At 58.2% G+C, this 23012-nt stretch overlaps 7 protein-coding genes across 7 annotated transcripts; 4 read left to right on the top strand and 3 right to left on the bottom strand.

The window, feature by feature from the left end:
- Positions 1–243: 243 nt before the first annotated feature.
- PSEUBRA_005418 (XPG N-terminal) lies at positions 244–2763 on the top strand (the record flags this gene model as incomplete). The annotated part of the gene is made up of 1 exon (XM_016438858.1): positions 244–2763. The coding sequence occupies one exon, from the start codon at positions 244–246 to the stop codon at positions 2761–2763; it is 2520 nt and encodes an 839-aa protein (XP_016290145.1).
- Positions 2764–3014: 251 nt separating this feature from the next.
- On the bottom strand, positions 3015–4646 carry PSEUBRA_005417 (uncharacterized protein; the record flags this gene model as incomplete). Its single annotated transcript, XM_016438846.1, has 1 exon — positions 3015–4646. One exon carries the CDS (start codon positions 4644–4646, stop codon positions 3015–3017), a length of 1632 nt encoding a protein of 543 aa, XP_016290144.1.
- Positions 4647–6305: 1659 nt separating this feature from the next.
- Positions 6306–6695, top strand: PSEUBRA_005416 (uncharacterized protein; the record flags this gene model as incomplete). The annotated part of the gene is made up of 1 exon (XM_016438861.1): positions 6306–6695. The coding sequence occupies one exon, from the start codon at positions 6306–6308 to the stop codon at positions 6693–6695; it is 390 nt and encodes a 129-aa protein (XP_016290143.1).
- A 193-nt stretch (positions 6696–6888) lies between these two features.
- Positions 6889–10176, bottom strand: PSEUBRA_005415 (Glycerophosphoryl diester phosphodiesterase; the record flags this gene model as incomplete). Its single annotated transcript, XM_016438841.1, has 1 exon — positions 6889–10176. The coding sequence occupies one exon, from the start codon at positions 10174–10176 to the stop codon at positions 6889–6891; it is 3288 nt and encodes a 1095-aa protein (XP_016290142.1).
- Positions 10177–12306: 2130 nt separating this feature from the next.
- Positions 12307–15546, top strand: PSEUBRA_005414 (CRM1 C-terminal domain protein; the record flags this gene model as incomplete). Its single annotated transcript, XM_016438859.1, has 1 exon — positions 12307–15546. One exon carries the CDS (start codon positions 12307–12309, stop codon positions 15544–15546), a length of 3240 nt encoding a protein of 1079 aa, XP_016290141.1.
- A 165-nt stretch (positions 15547–15711) lies between these two features.
- On the bottom strand, positions 15712–16702 carry PSEUBRA_005413 (Golgi SNAP receptor complex, subunit 1; the record flags this gene model as incomplete). The annotated part of the gene is made up of 3 exons (XM_016438851.1): positions 15712–15919; positions 16035–16130; positions 16218–16702. 3 exons carry the CDS (start codon positions 16700–16702, stop codon positions 15712–15714), a joined length of 789 nt encoding a protein of 262 aa, XP_016290140.1.
- A 1237-nt stretch (positions 16703–17939) lies between these two features.
- Positions 17940–22187, top strand: PSEUBRA_005412 (uncharacterized protein; the record flags this gene model as incomplete). The annotated part of the gene is made up of 1 exon (XM_016438867.1): positions 17940–22187. One exon carries the CDS (start codon positions 17940–17942, stop codon positions 22185–22187), a length of 4248 nt encoding a protein of 1415 aa, XP_016290139.1.
- Positions 22188–23012: the final 825 nt, after the last annotated feature.

Raw genomic sequence — 23012 nt, 5'->3', positions numbered from 1 at the left:
GCCCAGCTGATCTCGATTCAGGGTCCAAAATCCATTTTTGTGTCACCTTTTTGACGCTGCATATCAAACGCGCCTTCATCAACAACAACACCTTCCGTTCCGCTTTCGCACTCAGCTCCTGATCCTGGACGAACAACACCTTGGCGACTTCTTCAGCACCATCATCTTCTGAACAGGACGACATCCGGATCGTTTGCGGCGCCCTACCGAACCTGGCCGACCGCAACGCAGAAGCATGACGTAATGGGCATCCCAGGACTCTGGGCCGAGCTGGCTCCCGCGGCCCAGACCACAACCCTCCCTTCGTACTGCCTCACGACCTTCGTCGGAAACAAGAACGAGCTTCGAGGCCTTCGTCTTGGCATCGATGCATCTCTCTGGCTGTTTCACGCTCAGCAGAGCTCCGGCGGTGCGAACCCATATCTGCGGCTGTTGTTCTACCGACTAGCCAAGCTGCTCAGCTTGCCCGTCCTACCTCTCTTCGTCTTCGACGGGCCAAGCCGACCGACCTGGAAGAGAGGCAAGCAGGTTCAAGGTCGAGAACACGCTATCGAGCAGCCGTTTACTCAGCTCATCGAAGCGTTTGGGTACCAATGGCGTCGTGCGCCTGGTGAAGCCGAGGCGGAGCTGGCCTACCTTAACCAGGCGGGGTTTGTCGATGCTGTCCTGACAGACGATTCAGATGCACTGCTCTTCGGGACTCAGGTGCTCATTCGCAACTGGGGCAAGAATCTGTCCGGCACCAAAGCGCTCAGCCGCACCACTTCCACCAGCAGCGACGTCTTCGAAGATGGTTCGCACGAAGCTCCAGCTACGGCGTCCACCTCGAAAGTCCAGCTCTCTGGATCGGACCGTGACCACCTCATCACCCTGTACAACGCTGTCGATCTCGCCGGCGACGACATGGGCATCGACCGTGATGGCCTCATCCTGATCGCCCTCATGTCTGGCGGAGACTACGATACCACCGGCCTGCTGAACTGTGGTGTCAAGATCGCGCTTGCCCTCGCGCGCGGCGGATTCGGCACGACACTCATCCACGCATTCAAGCGTTCCTATCCGGACCAGGGCTCGGCGTCCAAGTCTTGTCCCACCTTTGCATCATTTCTGGCAACATGGCTGGAGGAGGTGCGTGAAGAGCTTCGCACCAACGAGCGCGGCTTCCTTCCGTCAAGACGACCAAAGCTCGCATCGACCATCGAAGACCATTTCCTGTCCACCAAGGAATCGCGCATGGTGCTGGCGTTCTACGTTTACCCATTGACCTCAAAGAGCGATAGCAAGACGGTGGACCTGGTGCAGAAGCTGGCGGGACCGGATCTGGGGCGTCTGGCGCGCCTGTCGCAAATCTACTTCAATTGGTCGAAGGAGGCCATCCTGGGCAAGTTCCGCACGATCCTCGGACCGGGAGTGGTGGTGCGACGACTGCGGCAGGAGGTGCTCGAGCACAACGGAGGGGCGGACGAGGGACCCTGGGGTGCACTCGTCGAAAGTCCGGCGAGCAAAAGTGTCCGACGGCATATGCTCGGGCTTGATGCCGGTACGACGTCCAACACCACCGCCGCTTCCGTGGGTCCAAAAAAGCAGCGACCCTTGCACGAGAGTCCGAACGCAACACGCATCACCGACTTCTTTGCAAAGACCGCCCTTGCCTCTGCGCCTGCCGACCCAGTCTTCGAGCCGTCAGGCAGTCACACCTCCCAAATGCGCTCGGTCGACATTCTGGCCATCAAGATGCAGCGACGGCACGCGGCGCTCGACCCCTTCCTTGACTTTCGCGTCCTCATGTCGATGGAGGAGCACGCGCGCGCGGCGGAAGCGGGGATAGACCCGCGGCTTGATGCAGAGCTCGCAGCCAGCCGAGCACTCCACGACGGCTCGTATACGGACACCCCCGACATTGATGAGGAGGAGAATTTTCGGCGCAAACCAGGCACAGCAAAGCCGTCGCCGGACGCACCCCTCTTGATGTGGATCCCCGAACCGCTTCTTCGGCTGAGCTATAGCGGCGCTTCGCTGCTGACCGCGTTCTTGCAGGAGGTCGAGCGTAAAGCTGCTGCATCGAAAGCCAAGAAAGCACCAAAGTCCAAGAGCGGGCAGATGACGTTGACCTCGTTCGTCAGGCCAACCAAGCCATCGTTGGCACAAAAGCTCACGATGGGCAAAAGCTTCGCCGCCGCTGCTCCTGTTTCAAGCTTCGCTGCTCCTGCTCCTGCTCCGAGCTTCACCGCTGCTGCTGCTGCTCCATCGGATACAGTGGGAAGCAGCGCATCACGCACACCGCGTCAGCTGCTCGTCCCAACCGGCCTGCAGAAGCGAGGCATGCGACGAACGGAATCTGTCCCCGTCGCAACGGGCGGCTTGGGCACACGCAAAGGGCTCGATCGTCACATCTCCCTTCCGACAACTGCAGACCCAGAAGTGGACGAGATGGATTCGAGCATTGAGTTCCTCGGCTCCTTTGTGTCGTCCGTCCGCGCGTCGGCGGGCGACGTGCACGAACGGTCCTCCACCCCACCCCCCACGTCGGACAGCGACGCCGCATCGGGTCGACACACCAAATCACCGAAAAAGCTGCGTGCTTCACCTACACGCAGGAAGACGTCTAGTCAAAGAGCCCTTGCCGAGCCCGATTCGGATGACGAGCGTGAGACGGCGATGAACGCGCCGAAATTCGGCGCATCCCTGGCCAGGTCCGTGGGTCCGAGCAGACCGCGCACCTCAGCTATCACCATCAGCGACTCTTCCGACGACGAACCTTGACACACCCCTCTCTCACAGCACTGATCGATTGGATGGTGACGATTAAGCTGCAATTCCACGGCATGCGAAGGGCGAGAAGTAAGAATACACTGTGCAGGAGACCTTGAGAAGATGACGAGATAGAAGACGAAAACGATGATGAGATGCAGAACGAAAGTGCCAGAAGCATGACTGGACCCACGAACGTCACGACGAATCGGGATGCGAGAGTGACGGCCAGTCCATAAAGGATGCCGAGCGCCGGACCGGCGTTACAACCGCGACTTTGCCCTTTGCGAAGAGACCGATATCGGAATGCTCGTCGACTTGTGCTCGTCTGGCGGCGCTGGTTTCGACCTGTCTTTGCTGGAGCTGCTTGACGGTGGTATTGGTGACGAACCCGATCGTGCCTCCACGACGGTGCCTATTGGCTTTCCGAGTCTTTTGGCCGCCTTGGCGACGAGGTCCTTGGTCGTGTTGGCCGCGTCCTCTTCGGCGAGCCTCAGCTCTTCCGCTGGACTGCGCTGCTGTGGCTGTTGCGGCTCTTCGGGCTGTGCTTGCTGCTGCTGCGCTGCGGGCACGCCTACCGACGCAGCGACGTACCTCTGATATGGCGATGTTGTCGCTGCTGTGCTGCTCGTGTCCAACCATGGCGCACCCTGACCGGTCCCGCCGTTCCTCGCCGACCCTGCCCCGGCGAGGTTGTTGTCCCACATCCCCGTCCCCCCCACTCTCCCTTGGGCAAAGTGACTTGGATTGAACCTCGCTAATCCCAACACTTCCCTGTCTCGCAACGCCGCCGCGCTCAACCCCATCTTGGTCAACTCGCTCCTCTCGGCCAACCACTCGACGATCGCCTCCACCACCTGCGGATAGAACCCTCTGAACAAATGGTCTGCGTGATCGATGAGCTTTACCGAACAACTCCCGGGTCTCCGGTGCACCCCGCTCAGAATGTTGGCATACGAAGCGACGTCGCTGGCAGGAACGCTCTTGTCCGCCGTGCCGTGAATCAGCAGTACGTCGGTGTTGTACGGAAATGCCAGCGCGATCTCCCTCGTTGGCCAGGCAGCAAACTGCTCCACCTGCTCCGGAAACACGTGCAACTCCTTATCGTGTCCCGCCACCCTTGCTTGCCATCGGACAAACCCCTCCTTGGCAAAGGCGGAGAGGAACTTTGGATCGCGCTCCAGAATGTTGGCCATATTAAACCGTGCACTGAGACCCACAAAGAACGGTACCCTCAAACTCGGCGGTAGCGCATCTGGACAGTGTTTCGCAAACCACGCAAAGCCGTCCAGCGCACCACGACTGTGTGCGATGACAATCTCCACGGTGTACTCGAGCTTGGTGCGCAGGTAGTCGACTACCGCCACGAGGTCCTCAACGTCATCGGCGAGGTTGCCCATGGACCACGTACCGGGTGTTTCGCCGTTCGCTCGGAAGTCGAAGCGGAACGAGTCGACGGGTAGGGCGCGCGCGAGCTGCTTGTGATAGATCTGATCCTTGTGTGCTAGGACGCCGTGGAGGATGATGGCGATCTTGAGTCCACGCGTGTCGCGCTTGTCGATGGGGTACAGTGGGTAGCCGCGACGCTTGAACGCCTGGTCCTTGTTGCGCAGGCGTTGCATGGTGGCCGGATCCTCTTCGTGCGAGACGAGACGCTTGCTGAGATGCGAGAGCGAGCCGGACGGGTCGTTGGCGATGTCCGGGCGGGACAGTGGGGCAGGGTGGTAGGGGAGCGGCTCGATGGGCGAGGTGGTGGATCGGGAGGTGTACATGGGATGCGGCTCGTGTTCCTGTGGGTTGTGCGGTGGGAGCGCGGCTTGGGCGAGGATGCCGACGATGCCAATCGTCTCGCCTGTGGCGGTGGTCATGGGGATGTGAAGCTTTGTTTCTCGCATCGTGAAAAGATATGTTCGGTGAAGCTGATGGTAGTTGGGGTGCTGAGCAATCGCGTGCGCCTGCGCAGGCCTGGCTCAGCGAGAGGGGAGCGGCGTCACTGATGGTGCTTGTCGTAGCCGGAGACGATGCGCGAGGCGAGGGTCGAAGCTGAAGCGCCGAAGCAAAGACACTCGAAATGATACCAAGGTGGAAGAAAGACGCGAGCAGCGAAGTCAAGCGGACGACCTGGTCGATGTTTGAGAAGGCAGTGCCGAAGTTGGGTTGGGTCGGTGTTGGGTCGAGTGAGGTTGTCGTGCGATGAGCTGCGGTAGGGGAAAAGGGAGCGCGGGGTCTCTTCCGCAAGACAATAGCTGCAAGAAGGAGGTTAAAGGGAGTTGGACGGTGACAAGGAAGCTACAAGTGGTCGGTGATATGGGCCGCCGATGAAAGTCATCAGGAAGGAGAGACGGTGAACATGACTGAAGGAACAATGAGGGGGACGATGGGAACAATGGCAACCGGCAGAAGCGAGCTGCAGTCCGCTTGAAAGTCAAAGCCGACCAGACTGGACGCAATTTTTGGAATGAACTGCGACTCAGAGGACGGAACCGCACGCAGGGGCTGCTGCTAAAAAGCAGGGTTTGGACCCTAACTTTTTCACATGAGCATACGCGCAGATACCATCTCACCTCGCCTGCTCGCCAAAGGCGGCGGCAACCCTAGATGGTGCTCTGTGTGGAAACGGGTCAGTTTGCAACGCCCTGAGATATTGTGCATCCTGGTCAGCAGTGTGACGTCTTGGCATAGGCATGCTGTTTGTTGACCAAGCAAAGACAGTGTTTGCAACCATCGTGTTGCCCCGCCATTCATGCTCGATACAGGGCGAGAGTTGGGCCGTGGGGCGGGGAAGCGCATCACGCGCTGCTCAACGTGACCCAAAGTCAGAATTGCTTTCAGGCACACACGTCAGCCAATTCTGGAACGCCGACGTCGCTGACAGTCACATTCCCACGACCTTGGACATTCGATCGGATTGATTACGGTTTGTAGTGAGAATCTGGCTGTGATGAAGCTGAAAGGCGCACAAATATCAAGCGGTGCTCGGTCAGGGCCGAGGGGGAGCGCGCATCCAACGTGGCACGCTGTCAAAAAAGGTGGTAGACTCGCTTCGCTTACGCAAAACCGGCGCCATTCAAAAGACGGGATCCGCGCCTGGCCTTGGCATCGTCCCCTTGATCCGAGTGCCGCGTTTCAAGTCCACCTCGACGCTCTCCCATCTGACCTTATATGCTGTCGCAGCTTGCGGACCTGACCTCGTGGACGGCAAGGGAGAGTTAGTTGGGCAAGGTCAAGTTGCCAGCGTTCACTTCCCGATTTAACAAGGTGGATGGGGTATCCCGCAATCCGAGAAACGTGCTCGAATTTTGAGTCCTGCAGCTCGCTTTTCGAGAGGGGAAAATTTACGCTGTCAGAAAGGGTTCCTCAACAAGTTGCACTCACCATCATTGTAGACACCATCACCGCTTCTCACCGTCAAACCAAGCACTCTCGACCCAACGACGTCCACTTGAATCCCAACACGCAAGAAGAGAGAAGCTCACCTCACGAAGGCCAGCTGATCCTTGCAACAGCCACCAAGTCGATCCACGTAATACCGTCACACAGGGACACCAACAACGATGGCCAAATCCCTCCGATCGAGCAGCAAGCTCAAGGCGCGCAATCAGAAGCGCACCAACCCCAAGAGCGATTATGCCGTTGCGGAAGCTGCGCGTGTCAACGCGCTCTCCGCCCGCCTCACTGAGGGCTTGAAGAAGGACAAGGTGCCCGTTGAGTCCACCGAGGACGAGGAAGAGGAAGAGACGATGATGGACGTAGCAGAGCCAAAGGTGGCAACGGAGCCAACGGAGGGTGGAGAGAAGAAGATCTCCACCTCAGGACCGAGGAATTCGAGAAGGGAGGAGTACAGAACCGGCAGGGGTCTCAAGAGGTACAAGAACTCCGGCGGTAACAGCCTGTTCAATGCGCATAAGAGCAAGAATAACGGCAAGGCCAAGAGGAGACGATGAGCAGGATGCTGCTCGGATCCTTTTCCACCACGTACGCTTTGCATCTACGACCGTCTGCACACCCCTTCGCCCGACTCCCGCTCATGTACTATATACCGCCCCTTCTCGCAATCCGCACCACATTGATCAACTCAAACTCTCTTTCTTCAGTGGTAGAGACCATGAAATGCTGACAATATGACATTAGAAACTTCTAACTCTTACACACGACAATCCCTTCGTCCACCTCGCCGTCCACATCCACCACCTCTTCATCCCCGCCTATCGCCCCTTGCCCAAACTTCCCAATCGTGATCAACAACAGTCCTGACGCCTTAACGCTCTCCACCAGATGCGGCACATGTCTTAGCAGCGCCACATCCACCATGATGCCCAACAAATTATTCGACTTTGCAAACCGTACCGCTTCGGATATGCTCTCCCTTCTGGGATCCGTCTCGTGTCTCGTCGAAGGCAACAACTCCCCTCTCTCGCTGGCAAGTCCATCAATGCCGCAGAAGGACGCAAAGAAAACCGCGTAGTTGGGCTGCTTCCAGTTCAACGCTGTGCACACTGTCGGCGATCGGGATGAGAAGAGGATCTTGCGACTCTGCTCCCGATTGCTCGTACCAGCTGCGTAGACCGTGTGCAGGATCGTATCGACCAACTGGTTGACTTCCATCTTGGGCATGCCTGGGTTGGAGCGGACCTCGGCGGTTGAGGGGTACATCACGTCGATGTCGATGCCGACCGTCACGGGGAGCAGCGAGAGGAGCTTCTCGAGGGTTACGACGGAGGTGGAGAGCGCTCGCTGCCAGTCCGCCCACGAGGCGGAAGCTGCTTGTGCCGGAGTCCAGTCGAGCGAGTGGCCGGTGGAGGTGGCGAGCGAGAGAAGCTCGTCCGACTTGACACTGCCCACGTAGACTTGCAGGCCGGGGAGAGGGATGAATGGCGCAGGCCAGACTATCGCTGTTGCGTCCTTGGTCACTTGCACCACAACCCGCAAGTACTCTCCGGCAAGCGAAGATCCTGTAACCAGTGTCGGTTGTGCAGCGGCTGCAGCACCAGCAGATCCAGCGGATGGCGTCGCGCTCGCGCCATTGCCGCTGGTGATGGCCGCCGAAGCTTTGTCTGCACCCGCTGGCGTCGATCCAGCTGCGGCCGTCGAGCTGCTCAGCGGCCCACCAATCCCGCTGACACCGCTGTTGGGCGTCATCCTCGTCGGCCCAACAGTCGAAGCAGCCGCTACACCGGGCAACATGCTCTTCCAGTACGTCTCGACCCGTCCGCCGATCTCGAGCTGTACACTGTCGAACGGCTTGACGAAATCGAGCTCGAACGACACTTCTCCCACCACCTTGAGGTACACATCCTGCAGCGGTAGGACGAAGCGCTTGCGATCCGTCATACCCTCGAACGAGCTCGGTAACGCGACCGCCTTGCCGATCACCTTGGACCCGAACGTGGGCATCAGCTCCCACTCGATCGAGAAGCTCTCCAAGCTGTTCACTTGGAAGGAGAAGACCTCGCGCTCATCGGCGAGCGGCAGTACGACATTGTGTGGGATGGCTGTGGTCGATGCGTCCGGCCGCGACGTCATGACGAGTTTGAGCGACGATGTTGAAAATTGTTCCGGACGATTTGGGTCTTGGTGCTTGTAGAGCTTGACCGAGTTGTTGGTGAGGGAGACCGAGACGAGCGCCCGCTTGTCGAGGTAGTTGTGGCCGTAGGTGCGGAAGGGGATGATGGGAGGCGGGAGCGACAGATCGGGAATGCCGTCGATCTCGAGGTCGAGGTCATCCATCGCGTCGTTCGACGTGCTAGCTTTGGCCGCAGCGGCTTTGACCTGGCGTGGTGGTGGCATTTGCTGCTGCTGCGCTGCTTTGAGGAGCAATAGCAAGCAAGCGATCTTTCCGTTCCACGCGGCGTAGAAGGCGGCGGTTCGCTCCTTCTCGTCGACGATGTTGACATTGCAGCCTGCGTTGAGCAGCACCTTGAGGCAGTCGACGTGACCACTCTCGGCGGCGAAGAAGGTAGGCGTCCATTGTGTTCCCTTCTCAGGTGCGTTCGGGTCACCGCCGGATTCGACGAGCAGGCGAAGACAGTCAGCGTGCCCGGCACGTGCGGCAAGCGCCTGAGGATACAGGCCTTCCGCGTTGGAGACAATCTTGGCACCCTTTTGCAACAACAGCTTGACAATGTCGGCGTGGCCGCCAGAGCTGGCGAGACAGAGCGGGATGAGGTCGGTAGCATCTCGCGACTCGACACTGGCACCGTGATCGAGCAGGATGCGAACAGCGTCGGTGCGGCCGTTCATGACGGCGAGAATCAGCGGAGAGAAGCCGTCGAGATCGTAGGTGGCAGCGGAGATGGAAGGCAGCGAGAGCAGGTATTGGCAGACTTCTGTGTGCCCTGCCATGGCGGCGTAGGAGAGTGCAGTGCGGCCGTAGATGTCCTGTTGAGCCACGTCGACGCCATTCTCGATACACGCCTGGACGAGGTAGAGCTTGCCGGCCATAGACGCTTCGTGCAGACACGTTCGGGAGCTGATGTCGTCCACGAACTTGTAGTCGGCAAGATGATGTTCGAGGGCGGCGCGCACTGCATTGTGAGGCGCTTCGAGCAGAGCACGCCATACGATACGCGAGACACTGGTGGCATCTTCGTTCTGTGCCGCGATGCGGATCATTTCGGTGGCAGGAGCGACTCGGCCTGCCTTGACCGCCTCGGCCAGATTGGCCTCGAGATCGGCAAGCGCATCAAAGTCCTGACTCTGTGCAGCGGCAAAGTCGAGGCGGTTGTCCGAGGAGAGGCTGGTGCCGTTGGCGCCGATGGTCTCGTTCAAAGACCGACCATGTGAGAGGTTTTCCAGCTCGAGCAAGTTGGCGGCAGCGATGTCGCTGAGCTCGGCGATGAACTTGAGATTGAAGCAAGGCTGCACCTCGACTTGACGAGCGAGGTAGAGCTCCTTTGTCTGCGACTTGGAGCGTTTGTCCCACTTTTTCAAGATCTTGCGGAAACCGGTCGCGTTGATCTCGATAAACTGCTGCAGCTTGCTGAGATCCTTCTCGAAGTATCGGAAGCCTTCGTAGAGAGCGACGTAGGAGGGCGACTCTTTGGAGAGCTTGGACGAGTTGCGAGATTCAAAGATGATGCGCTTCTTGTCGATGAGGGTCTGCAAGCGAGACTTGAGCTCAGCTTCTTTCTGAAGGTAAAAGTTGTTGATCTTTTCAAGTTCTCGTTCCAGCTTGAAGAAGAAGGCAGCCTTGTGAATCTGAAGCTCGTCCGAGCCTTCGATGTTGGGCAAGATCTGTGGCTGAGGCGATGTGGTCGACTGGCCCGAGGCGACGTCTTCAGGACGGATTCCTGTTGCAAAAAGGGCAGCATCGGCGAGTCTTCCCTTTTCGAGCGAATTGATGATCTTTTTGAGAAACTTGTAGTCGAGATAGTAAGCACCCCAGCCAGAGATCTGCTGACTGAGGATGTATTTGCCGAACTTCATCTTGGCTGACGGAGTGACCGGGGAGAAGCAGCTGGATATGTATCAAGAGAGCGGAAGATCCAGAAGAAGAAAGGGCAGACGGGCGCGTTGCGATATGATGAGCCGTAGCGCAGCTCGTGTTCGCGTGTGCGACCGACGGATGCGATGCGGATAGCCTGCCGAGGGGATGTCAATGAGACTGCGGATGTGCGCACTTATTGCAAGTTCATGACTGGTCGATGTGATTGGTGTCGGATGCGATTACTGATGGTGGCGATGTCGCCGATGGCTGTTCGGCGAGACCGAAGATTACGTCTGCGTGGGGATGGATATGCTGAGAAGGATGCGGTTGGTGGAAGGGAGGGAGCGTATGCTGCTCATTGCTCAGCTTCATCTCAGAAGCACACACACACACATTTTGGGACTTGGAAGAACAGGCGACGCACGGTCCGCTGTCACGCTTGTCGAAGCTCGAGTCTGACCACACAGACAGCCGAATGCTCCGCTCTTCGGAAAGTTACCTAGCAGCTGCCGCTCTCTTCACTCACAAGCCCGCCTTCTATCTGGCTCTTACACTCACTATCGACGCAGCTTGCATGCGCAATCAAGCCAGGATGCTGGGACAGAGCACTTCAAATTCAGCTCGCAGCAAGCAGGGTCCACTGCTCGGAGATTTTGCCTGTTCAGTGCGTATCCTATCTCTACCATTGCTCGAGCTTCCTTCGACAGGACACGGCGAGGAGAAGCTTCCTCTCCGTCAAGGGCAACACGATGATGAAGCAAGGCCGTATGCCGCGGGAAGAGGCGATGAAAGGTTCAACGGTGTCGAGTCGACGACGTGGGAAGCAGGCAGCTGCTGTAGCTGCAGCAGACCGTCCAAATCTTGATTCAATGCCGCCAAAAAACGTGCGCACGTTTTGACCTGAGCCTGCGTTGATTCGTCGGCTGATGAAATTACAGCATTGATGCTAGGCCTAACATCCTGAAGATTTCCGACCGGCTTTGCATCCGATGTTGATGATGACAAGCTTCTTACTGTAGCCGGAGCGGGTCAGGGTCAAGGCTCGGCTCGCTGCACGCTGCTGGTTGCCGTTGCATCCTCTTCCGCCTGAACCATGATCATCGACAGAGCATCCGGCCTCAATGTCCTACCGTATCTTTCTGTGATTACCACGAGCTCGCTCGAACAAAGTCAATGCGTTGTGAATACGCAAACAGTTGCGCTAGGTCTCGGCGGAATCGGCTATGAAGGTCTCTTCCCTGTATCGTCGGTGTTCAAGCCTTTGCGAAGAGACGAGAGAGACGGGCAAAATGTCCAAGGGTGTGAGATCGCGTGTTGGTATTGCCCAAGCCGAAATTCACCGCCGCTTTGACAACCGTGGAGCCAAAACTGAGCGCGTTGTGGGTAGATGCTGCTGCTGCTGCTGCTGCTGCGCTCACGGATCAATCAAAATTGGATGCGGAAAGGGATTCCGCCAGCTAACGCTTGGAAGGCTCGAGAAATGATCCAACTGCACAGCGCGGTCAAATCCGACGTGGCTCGATCTCAAAAAACACCGCTCTGCCCTGATTCATTGCTCAGCAACCACCAAAGAAAAAGAGGGTGCGGCTCAGCTTGTGTGAGTGTGTGTGTGTTCCTTTCGCTCGGTCCAATCGCGCGTCCCATCAAGTTGCTATTCATCGCTCGCTCTCTTCGCCTCCACTCCCATCCATCACCTCGATCATCCACGGCGACTTCCTTGCAGTCTCATTCCATCCATCGCCGCTCCTGCCAATCATCTTGTTCAGGGTTCATCAGCTGTCTTCGCTAGCAACGACGTTTCGCGGCTGATCTTGTTTCGGCGGTGATCACCGGTCGACTCTCCACTTGCGGACGCCACTGCCGATTCGTCCTGAACACGATCCCATCCCGATTGCGCAGTCTTGCTCGTAGCAGACGAGTCGATTCGGACTCGACAACGTCCCGCAAGTGCATCGTTGTGTAATAAAAACGCCGCAACGCTTCCCGCACTCGCCAGGCGTTTGATCCGCTTCTTCACCGCTATCAGCATCTTGGTCTGACGCTGCGGGTTCAATTTCGCTTCCGCTTCCGCTTCCGCTCTCGCTCCCGCACCACATCGATCGCACTCCTCTCTTGCATCTCACGACACCATGGAGGGCATCCTGGACTTCGAAAAGGACCTCGACATTGGTCTTCTCGACCGTGTCGTGGCCGCCATGTACACAGGCACCGGTCAGGACCAGAGGATGGCGCAGCAGACGCTAGCCCAGTTCCAGGAGCATCCCGAAGCTTGGCAGCGCGTGCCTGCCATTCTCCAACAGAGCTCCTCGCCACAGACCAAGTACATTTCGCTCCAGATCCTCGACAAGCTCATCTCAACACGGTGGAAGGTGCTTCCCGAGGACCAGCAGCAGGGCATCCGCAATTTCATCGTCGAGATGATCATCCAGCACTCGTCCGATGAGGCTAGTCTCAAGCGCGAAAAGACCTACCTCGGCAAGCTCAATACCACCCTCATCACCATCCTCAAGCAGGAGTGGCCTCACAACTGGCCTTCGTTCATCCCCGAGATCGTCTCCTCTTCCAAAGGCTCTCTGTCTATCTGCGAGAACAATATGGCCATTCTCCGCTTGCTTTCCGAAGAGATCTTCGACTATTCGGCAGAGCAGATGACCACTTCCAAGACCAAGTCGCTCAAGAACCAGATGTGTGGCGAATTCGGCGAGGTCTTCCAGCTCTGCTCCGAGGTGCTCGAAAAGGCGCAAAAGCCCAGCTTGATCAAGGCCACCCTCGAAACCATGCTGCGCTTCCTCAACTGGATCCCGCTTGGCTACATCTTCGAGACAAACGTCATTGACAACCTCATCGGTCGTTTCCTCGAGGTCTCCGAGTTCCGCAACGTCACGCTCAAGTGTCTCTCCGAAATTGCCAACCTCAACGTCGGCGCCGAGTACGACGCCAAGTTTGTAGTGCTCTTCAACATGGTCATGACCTCGGTCAACCGCATGATCCCTCCAGCCACCAACATCGCATCCGCCTACGAGACCAGCTCCGACTCGGATCAAGAGCTCGTTCTCAACCTTGCGCTCTTCCTCTCCAACTACCTCACCACCCACCTCAAGCTCGTAGAGAACCCAGAAAACAAGGACGTCCTCCTCAACGCACACATGTACCTCATCAAGGTATCGCAAGTGCCCGAACGAGAAGTCTTCAAGATCTGCCTCGAATACTGGTCCAAGCTCGTCAGCGAGCTCTACGAAGAGCAGCAGTCACAGCCCATCGCAGAGATGAACCCGCTTCTGGGTCTCAACCTCGGCAACGGCGTCTCGAACGCCAACTCGGCCAACCTGCGCAAGAACATTTACACAGACATCCTCTCCAACCTCAGGCTCGTCATGATCGAGCGCATGGTCAAGCCAGAAGAGGTGCTCATCGTCGAAAACGACGAGGGCGAGATCGTCCGAGAGTTCATGAAGGAGAGCGACACGATCGTGCTCTACAAGAGCATGCGCGAGGTGCTTGTCTACCTCACCCATCTCGACGTGCTCGACACCGAAAACATCATGACCGAAAAGCTCGCCAAGCAAGTCGACGGCTCCGAGTGGTCGTGGGCTAACCTCAACACACTCTGCTGGGCGATCGGTTCCATCTCGGGTGCGATGAACGAGGAGACAGAGAAGCGCTTCCTCGTCACGGTCATCAAGGATCTGCTCGGATTGTGCGAGATGAAGCGCGGCAAGGACAACAAGGCCGTCGTCGCGTCCAACATCATGTACATCGTGGGTCAGTACCCACGGTTCCTCAAAGCGCACTGGAAGTTCCTCAAGACGGTCGTCAACAAGAATTTCGAGTTCATGCACGAGAGCCACGAAGGTGTCCAGGACATGGCGTGCGACACTTACATCAAGATCGCCCAGAAGTGCCGTCGCCACTTTGTGATCCAGCAAGCCGGCGAGCAGGAGCCCTTCATCGACGAGATCCTGCGCAACCTGCACCGTATCACACTCGACCTCTCGCCATTGCAGGTGCACACCTTCTACGAGGCAGTCGGCTACATGATCGCGGCCCAGCCCAACCGACCGACACAGGAGCGTCTCATCGCCAAGCTCATGGAGCTGCCGAACAGTGCCTGGGACAGCCTCATGCAGCAGGCGCACAACAACGTCGACGTGCTCGGCAGCCCCGAGAACATCAAGATCCTTTCGAATGTGCTCAAGACCAACGTCTCGGCATGTGTGTCGATTGGCACCTTCTTCCTGCCACAGATCGGTCGCATCTACCTCGACATGCTTGCGCTCTACCGCAGTGTCAGCGGCATCATCAGCGCCAAGGTCGAGGCCGAGGGTCTGATTGCAACCAAGACGCCCATGGTGCGCGGCCTGCGAACTATCAAAAAAGAGATCCTGCGCCTCGTCGAGACCTATGTCAAGCGTGCCGAAGACCTTGACGCTGTCAACACGAACCTGATCCCGTCGCTGCTCGATGCTATCCTGGGCGACTACAACCGCAACGTTCCAGCGGCGAGAGACGCCGAGGTGCTCAACGTAATGGCCACCATCACCTCGCGCCTGCAGGGATTGCTGACGGACAAGATCGCGCCCATTCTCGATGCCGTCTTTGAACCTACGCTTAACATGATCAACCAGGACTTCGCCGAGTTCCCGGAGCACCGCGTTGGCTTCTTCAAGCTGCTACGAGCGATCAACCTGTACTGCTTCCCTGCGCTACTCGAGCTTCCCCCACCCAAGTTCAAGCTGACCATGGACAGCATCATCTGGGCGATCAAGCATACGATGCGCGACATTGCCGACACGGGTCTCAACATCTGCCTCGAGCTGCTCAACAACATCTCGGGCTCACCGCTTGAGGTGGCCAACGGCTTCTACCAGCAGTATTTGCTCAACATCATCCAGGACATCTTCTTTGTGCTCACCGACTCGGACCACAAGAGCGGCTTCAAGACGCAGTGCGTTTTGCTGGCGCGCATCTTTGAGCTCATCGAGACGGACCGCGTCACTGCGCCTCTGTGGGACTCGGCTACGCAACAGGACCCCAACATGAACAACCGACTCTTCATCCGACAATACACGACGAACTTGCTGCGCAACGCCTTCCCTCATATGCAGGCCCAGTACGTCGAGCACTTTGTCAACGGGCTCTGCATGCACTCGAGCGACTTGATTGCGTACAAGCTGCACCTGCGCGACTTCCTCATCACCTCGCGAGAGATGTTTGGCAGCACTGCGGGCTCGACCGACAATGCAGACCTGTTCCTCGAAGACAAAGAGGCCGAAGCACAGCGCAAGGCAGCTGCAGATCGAGAGAAGGCGGCTGCGGTGCCAGGTATGCTCAAGCCTTCGCAGATCAAGGAGGAGGACGAGGAGCTATGACTCATACGCGACTTGCTCTATTGACAGGCTAGCAAAGATGGTCACTCTCCTCGACACTTCCGTAACACCTTCCTCTCCACACCCCCAAAATGTACTTTCGCTCATACCAGCCAGCCTCTTCACACATCGTCTTCTGTCTTCCTTCTGTCTTCCATTGCATGTGGTTCAGCGAAACGTGAACATCAGCAACGTAACGAGACAGAAGCCGATTAGGCAACCCATAATAATTGAATCGCGGCGCCGTCTCCTGCCGATGAGGGTGATAACGCTGTTGAGACCGGGAACTTGGGCGGCAGTGCTGGACATTCTCCCTGAAATGCCTTCGAGGGTGGAGCGTTGGTCTGCAAAGTCGGCTCTTGTGGCGTATGCTTGTCTGTGTGTACAAGTGGAGGACGCAAAGGACGGCAATAGGATTCAAAGATGTTCAGGAGAGCAAAACACTGTCAGTTGCGGTGCAAGGCATAAGGAAGATGCGGACCGAAACCTACTCTAGCGTGCGGTCGATCATGGAATGCGAGTTGTCGATGCGTCCTCGTTCTGCCAGGAGAGCATCTGCGTCGGTCGATTGTGCCGCTTTGTAAGCGCTGTAGCACGAGAGAAAGTGTCGGCGCTGCTGTTAGTATTCTGTCTACGAGTCGAAAGGCTAAAAACTCGCGTGGTGCCAGACTCACTTGATATCGCCCTGAACATTGCCCAGCAGATCCCTCCTGTCGATCGCATGCCTCACATTGGTCTTTGACCGCCTGAAGTCTCTCGTAAAGTCCAACAGTACCTCTCTATGTCTCTGTACGGCATGCAGCTGAGCGCTCGTTGGTGGAACAGCAGGATCGTCCAGCTTGGCTGTCAACGCATCCACAGCATCAGAGAGTTGGTTGATCAACGAATCCAGCTCTGTCTCCAACTCGACGTGCTCGTTCGCATCTTCCTTGGCTCCGTTCGAACCACTACCGCTCCCATCCATGTCGAGAGTGGTGTGGTCCGCGTAAATGCCTCCGCCGGCGTTGGACGAGGATCCGGCTGTATCAGCGGAGCGGGCGATCTTGGAAGCCAGGCGGGAGTAGGTGGTGATGCGCGCATCGATGGTAGATTCGAGATTGCGTGTTTTGCGCCGCAAGACGTCCCATGACGCCGACGACGAGGATGATGCTTCGGCCATGATGCGGATGCTCTTGAGAGATATGCCCGAGATGATATCGCTGGTAAAAGAGTGAGAGAGCAAAGTGTTGTTCCTGAGCTGGACCCCGCATGTTCCACGAGGTCAAGTTCGGAAGTCGGTCTGTTAATTCACGTCTTGATCCGTGCGAGACACGCAGCCTGCCATCCAAGGGTCTGAAAGGGTCTCTCTCTCGGCAGCCAGGATTCTCTTTCTAAAAACAAATTGAGACCCACGATCGGCGCTCACAGGCGGTTCAAAATGGCAGTCAGCTCGCTCTGGGTGCTGACCAACTCTTGCTGCTCCCTTTCGAGGCCATTGTTCACCTGTCAAACTGACTCGCAGCAACAGCAGCACGCTTCCTTGACTCTGACTTGCACTTCATTTTACACGCATGTGAACGCTCCTGCTCGATCTTGGATGGCGAGAGCAACAGAGGATACGCTCGACAGCAAAGGCATCATGAATCGAGTCGCTGCGGACCATTGCGGGCTCTGAAGGTACTTCTGTCCGTGCGTCTGCGCACAGAGCTGGAGACAGGCCAAAATGGACGAATGAAAAATCTGAAATTCCGGCTGGGCTTGCTCAGCAGACGCTCCTTCCTCACAGTCACGCCAGAGTCTGCTGCTGCTGTGTGCCAAAGAGAGAGAGAGCCGCAATTGCTCGTGCCCATTTTTCCTGCGGCCTGATGCCTCCACCAAAAGCAAAAGGCTCGCAACAGCCTCAACCTCACCTCTCGAGCTTCAGCCGCTGTGTCCTCTCCCTTTCGCGCCCGTTTCACCTCCACACATTTACCGTCTACCACCCTGACCCTTTTGACATTCCTTCTCACCACATCCTCTCGACACCTCCCCCCTCTTTCACCTTCGACGACAGATCCTTTCATCAGCGTCGTCACTTTCATTCACACCGTCGCCCGCACTCTCGCCCTCGCAGTGCCGCTCTTTTGGTTCTCGCTTCTTGGCGTGACGTCGCAGCTTGACATTTCACTTCACACGGTCGTGGCCGCACTGCTTCCCTGGCTTGGACTACTTTCTCTTTCCTCCTCGTCGCATAGGGAGCTTCTGGCCGGGCTTGGTCGTCTGCTCATCTCGCTCCGGAACAGCGGGCCTGCATCTGGTGCCTCTTCTCCATCCAACGTGGAGGCCAAAAGGAGACACGCCTCTCCTTCTTCTCCTACCCTTCCAACTCGTGTTCGGGCTGTCTCTGACACCAGCGGGGAGCACAACCCACAACAAACATGCAGAGCGACTACTTTGGCGCGGCTACGGCCGAGCCAGAGAATGGTCGCATCCGCTCAAGGCCAGATTCACCCACGCCATCCGGTCCCGCACGCAAGGTGCAAAAGCGCAACTCGACGGCCTCGAACGCATCCAACGAGGACAGCAAGGACGACGATGATGGCGCTGTAGCTGATGCTTCCATCGACGGCGCTGGTGGTTCCATGCCAAATGGGCCCCCTTTCATTTGTCCCACTTGCTCCACCAGCTATTCCAGACTCGAATACCTCAGGCGCCACGAAAGGAGACACGCCGACATTCGTCCTTTCGTTTGCGACTGCGGCAAGGGCTTCTCGCGAAGTGATGTGTTGTCTCGTCACAGGCGACAATGCCGAGTCGTTCTGCAGCAAGATGGCACAGCCGATGGCGAAAAGCCCGCCGAAGGCGAAGCGCAGCCCAAAGCCACCAAACCCCGTCGATCCTCCACCACTGCCAAGCCAGGCAGGCCCAAGGGCTCCACAAAAGCGGCCAAGGCGGCCGCTGCTGCCGCCAACGGCAACGGCGACTCGATGGCCACTGCAGAGGGCTCCTCCTTCGCTGGTGCAAACGGTACAGCCTCGGGCGCAGACGGACAAGCACCGCCTCCTCCTGCTCCTCACTCCGACCAGCTCACGCACGATGCCATCGCAGTCGCCGCCGCCGCTGCTGCCGCTGCGGCTGCAGCGGGTCACCATCCTGTCGGTTCGTCAGCCCAGGAGCAAGACGCTTCCGCCATGATCGACCCTGCGATCGCCGCCGACTCTCAGGCCCAGGCCGCCACCACCGTGGCCGCGATGAGCTCCGTAGCCGCTTACCATTACGCAAACTCCATGGACCCTCCGGATTTTCAAATGGGGAGGGGAGCACTTAACCCGTACGCTTCGACTCCCTTCCCGCTTCCGGTTCACTCGGCGGTAGCAGCAGCTCTCCACTCTCATCAGCTCTACCCACCCTCCAGTCCCGAGTCGAACCAGCCGAGAAGCGAGCACGGCAGCCCACGCTACGCCAGTCAATCTCTTGCCCGCCATGGAAGCAACTCTGGCGCCGCCCGCTACACTGCCATGAGGCAGCAGGCGGGTGCCTACGATCAGTACGGAGCCAGACAGGCCCCAACCTTTGCCAACCCTGCCGATGCTGCGATATGGGAGGGACTTGACACAGCGAAATTGCCATCTCCTGGCCACGCTGCTGCCACCACGCCAGGCTCCGCTGCACGTGCCACCGCCAGCATGCTCGCTTCGCTTGGTTTCCCCGTCACCTCGCCCTTGAGCCATCTCGCCGACCGCTCGCGCACAGGATCTCTCATGGGATCCGATGCCAGCTATTTCCGCTCCACGGCTCCTGGTCTCTCTGGCGGTGTCGGCACTGGTTCTTCTTCCAGTCTGGCTGGATACGGCTCCAACAGCGGCAACAGTCCAGCCTTCTCCTTCGGCACATCCGCATCGTCTGCCGATACAGGCGCCACGTCGTCGAATCAATCGGCTTCGAATGCGACGGCTGCGACCAGCACATCGCAAGGTCAAGAGGCGTCGGGAGCGACAACACCAAAGGAGCCTATGCGCTTCTCGGTGTCCACGCTTGGGCCACTCTCGCCGTTCTCCAATACTGCGCTCAACTCGTCCATGTCGCCGTACCTGTCGGCTTTCTCCAACGCCCGCGACACACCGCTCGTCTCGAGTCCTCGGTCGCAAATACCGACCACGCCAGGAGGCGGACTCTCTTCGCTGGACTTGGGTGGTCAGTGGACGGGCATGCGACCGGCCTCGCGCAGCGTCAGTCGGCACAACAGCTTGCAGGGAATTCAACTTCCCTTCCAGAGCACATCGCCACAGTCAGAGGGAATCACAGCCGCAGGCAAGCTTAGCAAGAGCGCTTCGAGCGACAAGCTGAGCCTCTCGTACAAGGCTGACACAGCGGACGACAATGACAGCAAGTCCGCAGCTGCCTCCGCTGCTGCCACATCAGCGGCAGTCGCGACCTCAGCAGCGACCGCGTCCACCACATCGGCGACGTCGGCGGCGGCGTCCATACCGTCGACGGAGGCTGCCACGACGCGAAGCGCGGGCACGATCACGACCTCTGCCCCCGTGCCGATCAGCACCGACGGTCTCGATACGCCGAGCCGGTTTGTCAAGAACGAGTCGCAGCAGTATTTTGATGGAGGGGCTCTCACGCCAGGACCCGAAGCCTTCCTTTTGAGGCTTCAGGGTGGCGTACAGGAGTTGAGAGCCGGAATCCATGGAAGCGAAATCTCCTTTCTGAACGGCACAGCCATGGCGCTCAGTTCAGCACCGCTCGGTGCATCCCAGTTCTCCACCCCAAACTGGGATCACTCGATGTTTTCCAACCCAAGTGCCGGCGGCATCGCTGTCGCGGCAGCCAACAGCGGCACACCTGGCTCGCAATTGAGCGCGTTGGGTTGGCTCATGAGCCCCAGCATCCAGCATCTGCTGAATGCCTTCACCACAACGGCAGGATCGGGCACTGTCGACACCACCGACAAATCCGACTATTTCAATTCGAAGATGGTCACCGCACCAGACGCGGCGGTCCTTGACTCGATAAGTCTTGATATGCTGCCCAGTCCCTTGGAAAAGGCGCTGACGGACGCCAAGAACCCATTTTTCATTCCACCGGATATGTTCCGACCATGCTACTCGATCTTGCACTGGAGTCTGCCGCCGATCACACGTTTGAGCATGCTGGCGCTGCATGCTCAGCAGAACCTGCTCAAGCACTTTCCCGTCATCCACGAGCCAACATTCCGCATCGACACGACGCCGGGATGCGTTGCATTTGCCATGTGTATGCTCGGCGGACACGAGGCAGGCCGCAAATGGTGGGCGGGCGAAGAGGTCATTCCCAAGTCGGCCATCCACATCATCAACAGTCACAGCGCTCCCGAGCCCGTCAACGATCTCACCCGTCTGATGGACAAGGGAACAAGTCGCTACATCGACGAAGAAGATGGACAGGAGCTGGTCAAGCCCATCGTGATGAGCGAAAAGACCGAGATGCTGATGCGGGCGTTTGCGAGCCGATGCAAGAGCGTCAAGGACAAGTGCTCGGTGGTGCAGGCGCTGATGCTCTTCCAGAGCAACAACTTCCTCAGCAGCGATGCCACCACACGAATGGTGGCTGGTGTGTCGCACGGCACCGTGGTGACGCTGGCTCGGCAGGCGGGCTTCTTTGATCCTGACGCTGAACACGCTCAGCGCGAAGTCTCCTACACAGCCGAAGATGTGACTCAGCAAGTGCTGTTCGAATCGGTCGACACCTGCTTTTCGTACTCCTTCCTGCCCTGTTTCGATGACGACAATGCGGACGAGGACAAGGTGTGGCGGCGATGGGCTGAGCTCGAAGGTCGCCGGAGGAGCGCCTTCATCATCTATACGATGGACACCGTGGCTAACCTCGATGCGGCCGTGCCGACGCTGCTGGCCACCAAGGAGGTCTCGCATCTGCCGCTGCCAACGCCAGACTATGTCTGGCGTGCACCCACCGCAGCGAGCTGGAACAAGGCGCTAGCAAAACACAAAAAGGGCATCACGCTCGACGAAGCTCTGCAGCAGCTGCTCTCTCCTGACGCAGGATCGCCTGCGACCTTCGGGGCGACGGGCTTGCCTTCGCTGCATGGCTCGCTGGGGCCTTTCGCTCGTTTGGTGATGGTGTTGGCACTGCTGCGTGGCATCATCGAGATGCTCGAGGGTCGAGCCACGCGCGTCGCCAGGCCATCGTCGCTGAGCAGGTGGATGAAGTTGGCCGGGATCCAGAGCAACGGCACGGCGCCGAACGGTGATGCCGCGGTCCTGCTGTACAAGAAGGCGCTGGCACGCTGGCGCAAGGCATGGGATCAAGATCCGACATGCCGCTTTGCGTCAGTCAAGAAGTCCAAAGGCGACGCCGACATGGACACTTCGGACGACCTCCCAGTCGGTGCAGGCAAGTACGACTGGCCTGAGGAGCTGCAGCAGACCTTGTTCACACCTCTGACTGCTTCAGGAGCGACGCCGTTGGCCAACGACGCTCTGCCGTTGTATTGGCTGGCTCATGTGCTGGTGACGCACGCTGCTTCGAACCATCGTCTGCCTCTGCGCAGCGTCGAGGGGAGGATGGGGGCACCAGGCAGGAACGGTGGGTACACCGTGGTCAGCGGTGGGCCCGACATGCCAGACTTCCGAGCCATGTTGCGCTTCGCCAAGAACTTCGTCACTCGCGGCGAGAAGTGATGGGCGATATCAGCTCAAGTCAACGTCCTCAGTATGGGACAAGCGTCGCCCTGAAGTGCCTGCACACCTTCGGGCTTGCCGTCCAGTCGACCTCACACCACGCAAACTCCCCCTCCCCCAAGCGACCTTTGTTCGCTTTGTAATTGGATCCCTTTTTCACTTGGCGTTCGTCGGTCTGTGCTGCGTGCTCGTGCCTTTTGGGTGAAGATGAGCTTATGCTTGATATCAATGAGGGACCAAAGGCCGTTCATGCACTGAAGACATGCCGGCCGGATGGTGAACTCAGGCTGGCTAACCTCCACTCTTGACGATGAGGAGGTGCAATTTCACGCAACTCAGCCTTGTGAAATTCAAAAATCCGCCTTCGGCCTGCAGTCACAGTCAGGACGTGGGGCTGAGCTGGCTTTGAATGGCTAAGCGCGGGAGAGTGGGAGCGAGACAGAGCTGCAGCAACGCACGATCCAGCCAAAAGTGGAACAGCAGCAGCAGCGCACAGCCAGCCAGCTAGCCAGCCAGTCACAGAGTGTGTTCTCCGCAGTCGGCTGGGGCTGACATTCAGGGTCCTGGCCTCGAGGTCTTATCAAACGAGCGAGACTTTGGCTCGAGTGGCTCTTGCGATCACGACTTCGCCTGCTTCCTCGCCCTCGTCTCTCCTTCCATCACAGCATTCAGATAGGCTCTCCTTTTCGACTCTCGCTAGGCAACGAGGTCCACCTTTGATCGCTTCGACGACGGCAGAGCCCCAATTCAGCCAATACGGCTGGTGAATGCCGCCTGTGACAATCACCTCCTCGTTGCCCCCCCATCTCGACCACATTGGTACGC

This window comes from Kalmanozyma brasiliensis (assembly GCF_000497045.1).
Source record: "Kalmanozyma brasiliensis GHG001 unplaced genomic scaffold PSEUBRA_SCAF6, whole genome shotgun sequence".
Lineage (NCBI taxonomy): Eukaryota > Fungi > Basidiomycota > Ustilaginomycetes > Ustilaginales > Kalmanozyma > Kalmanozyma brasiliensis.
Note: the sequence above shows the minus strand (reverse complement) of the source record. Positions and strands in the feature narration are given on the sequence as shown.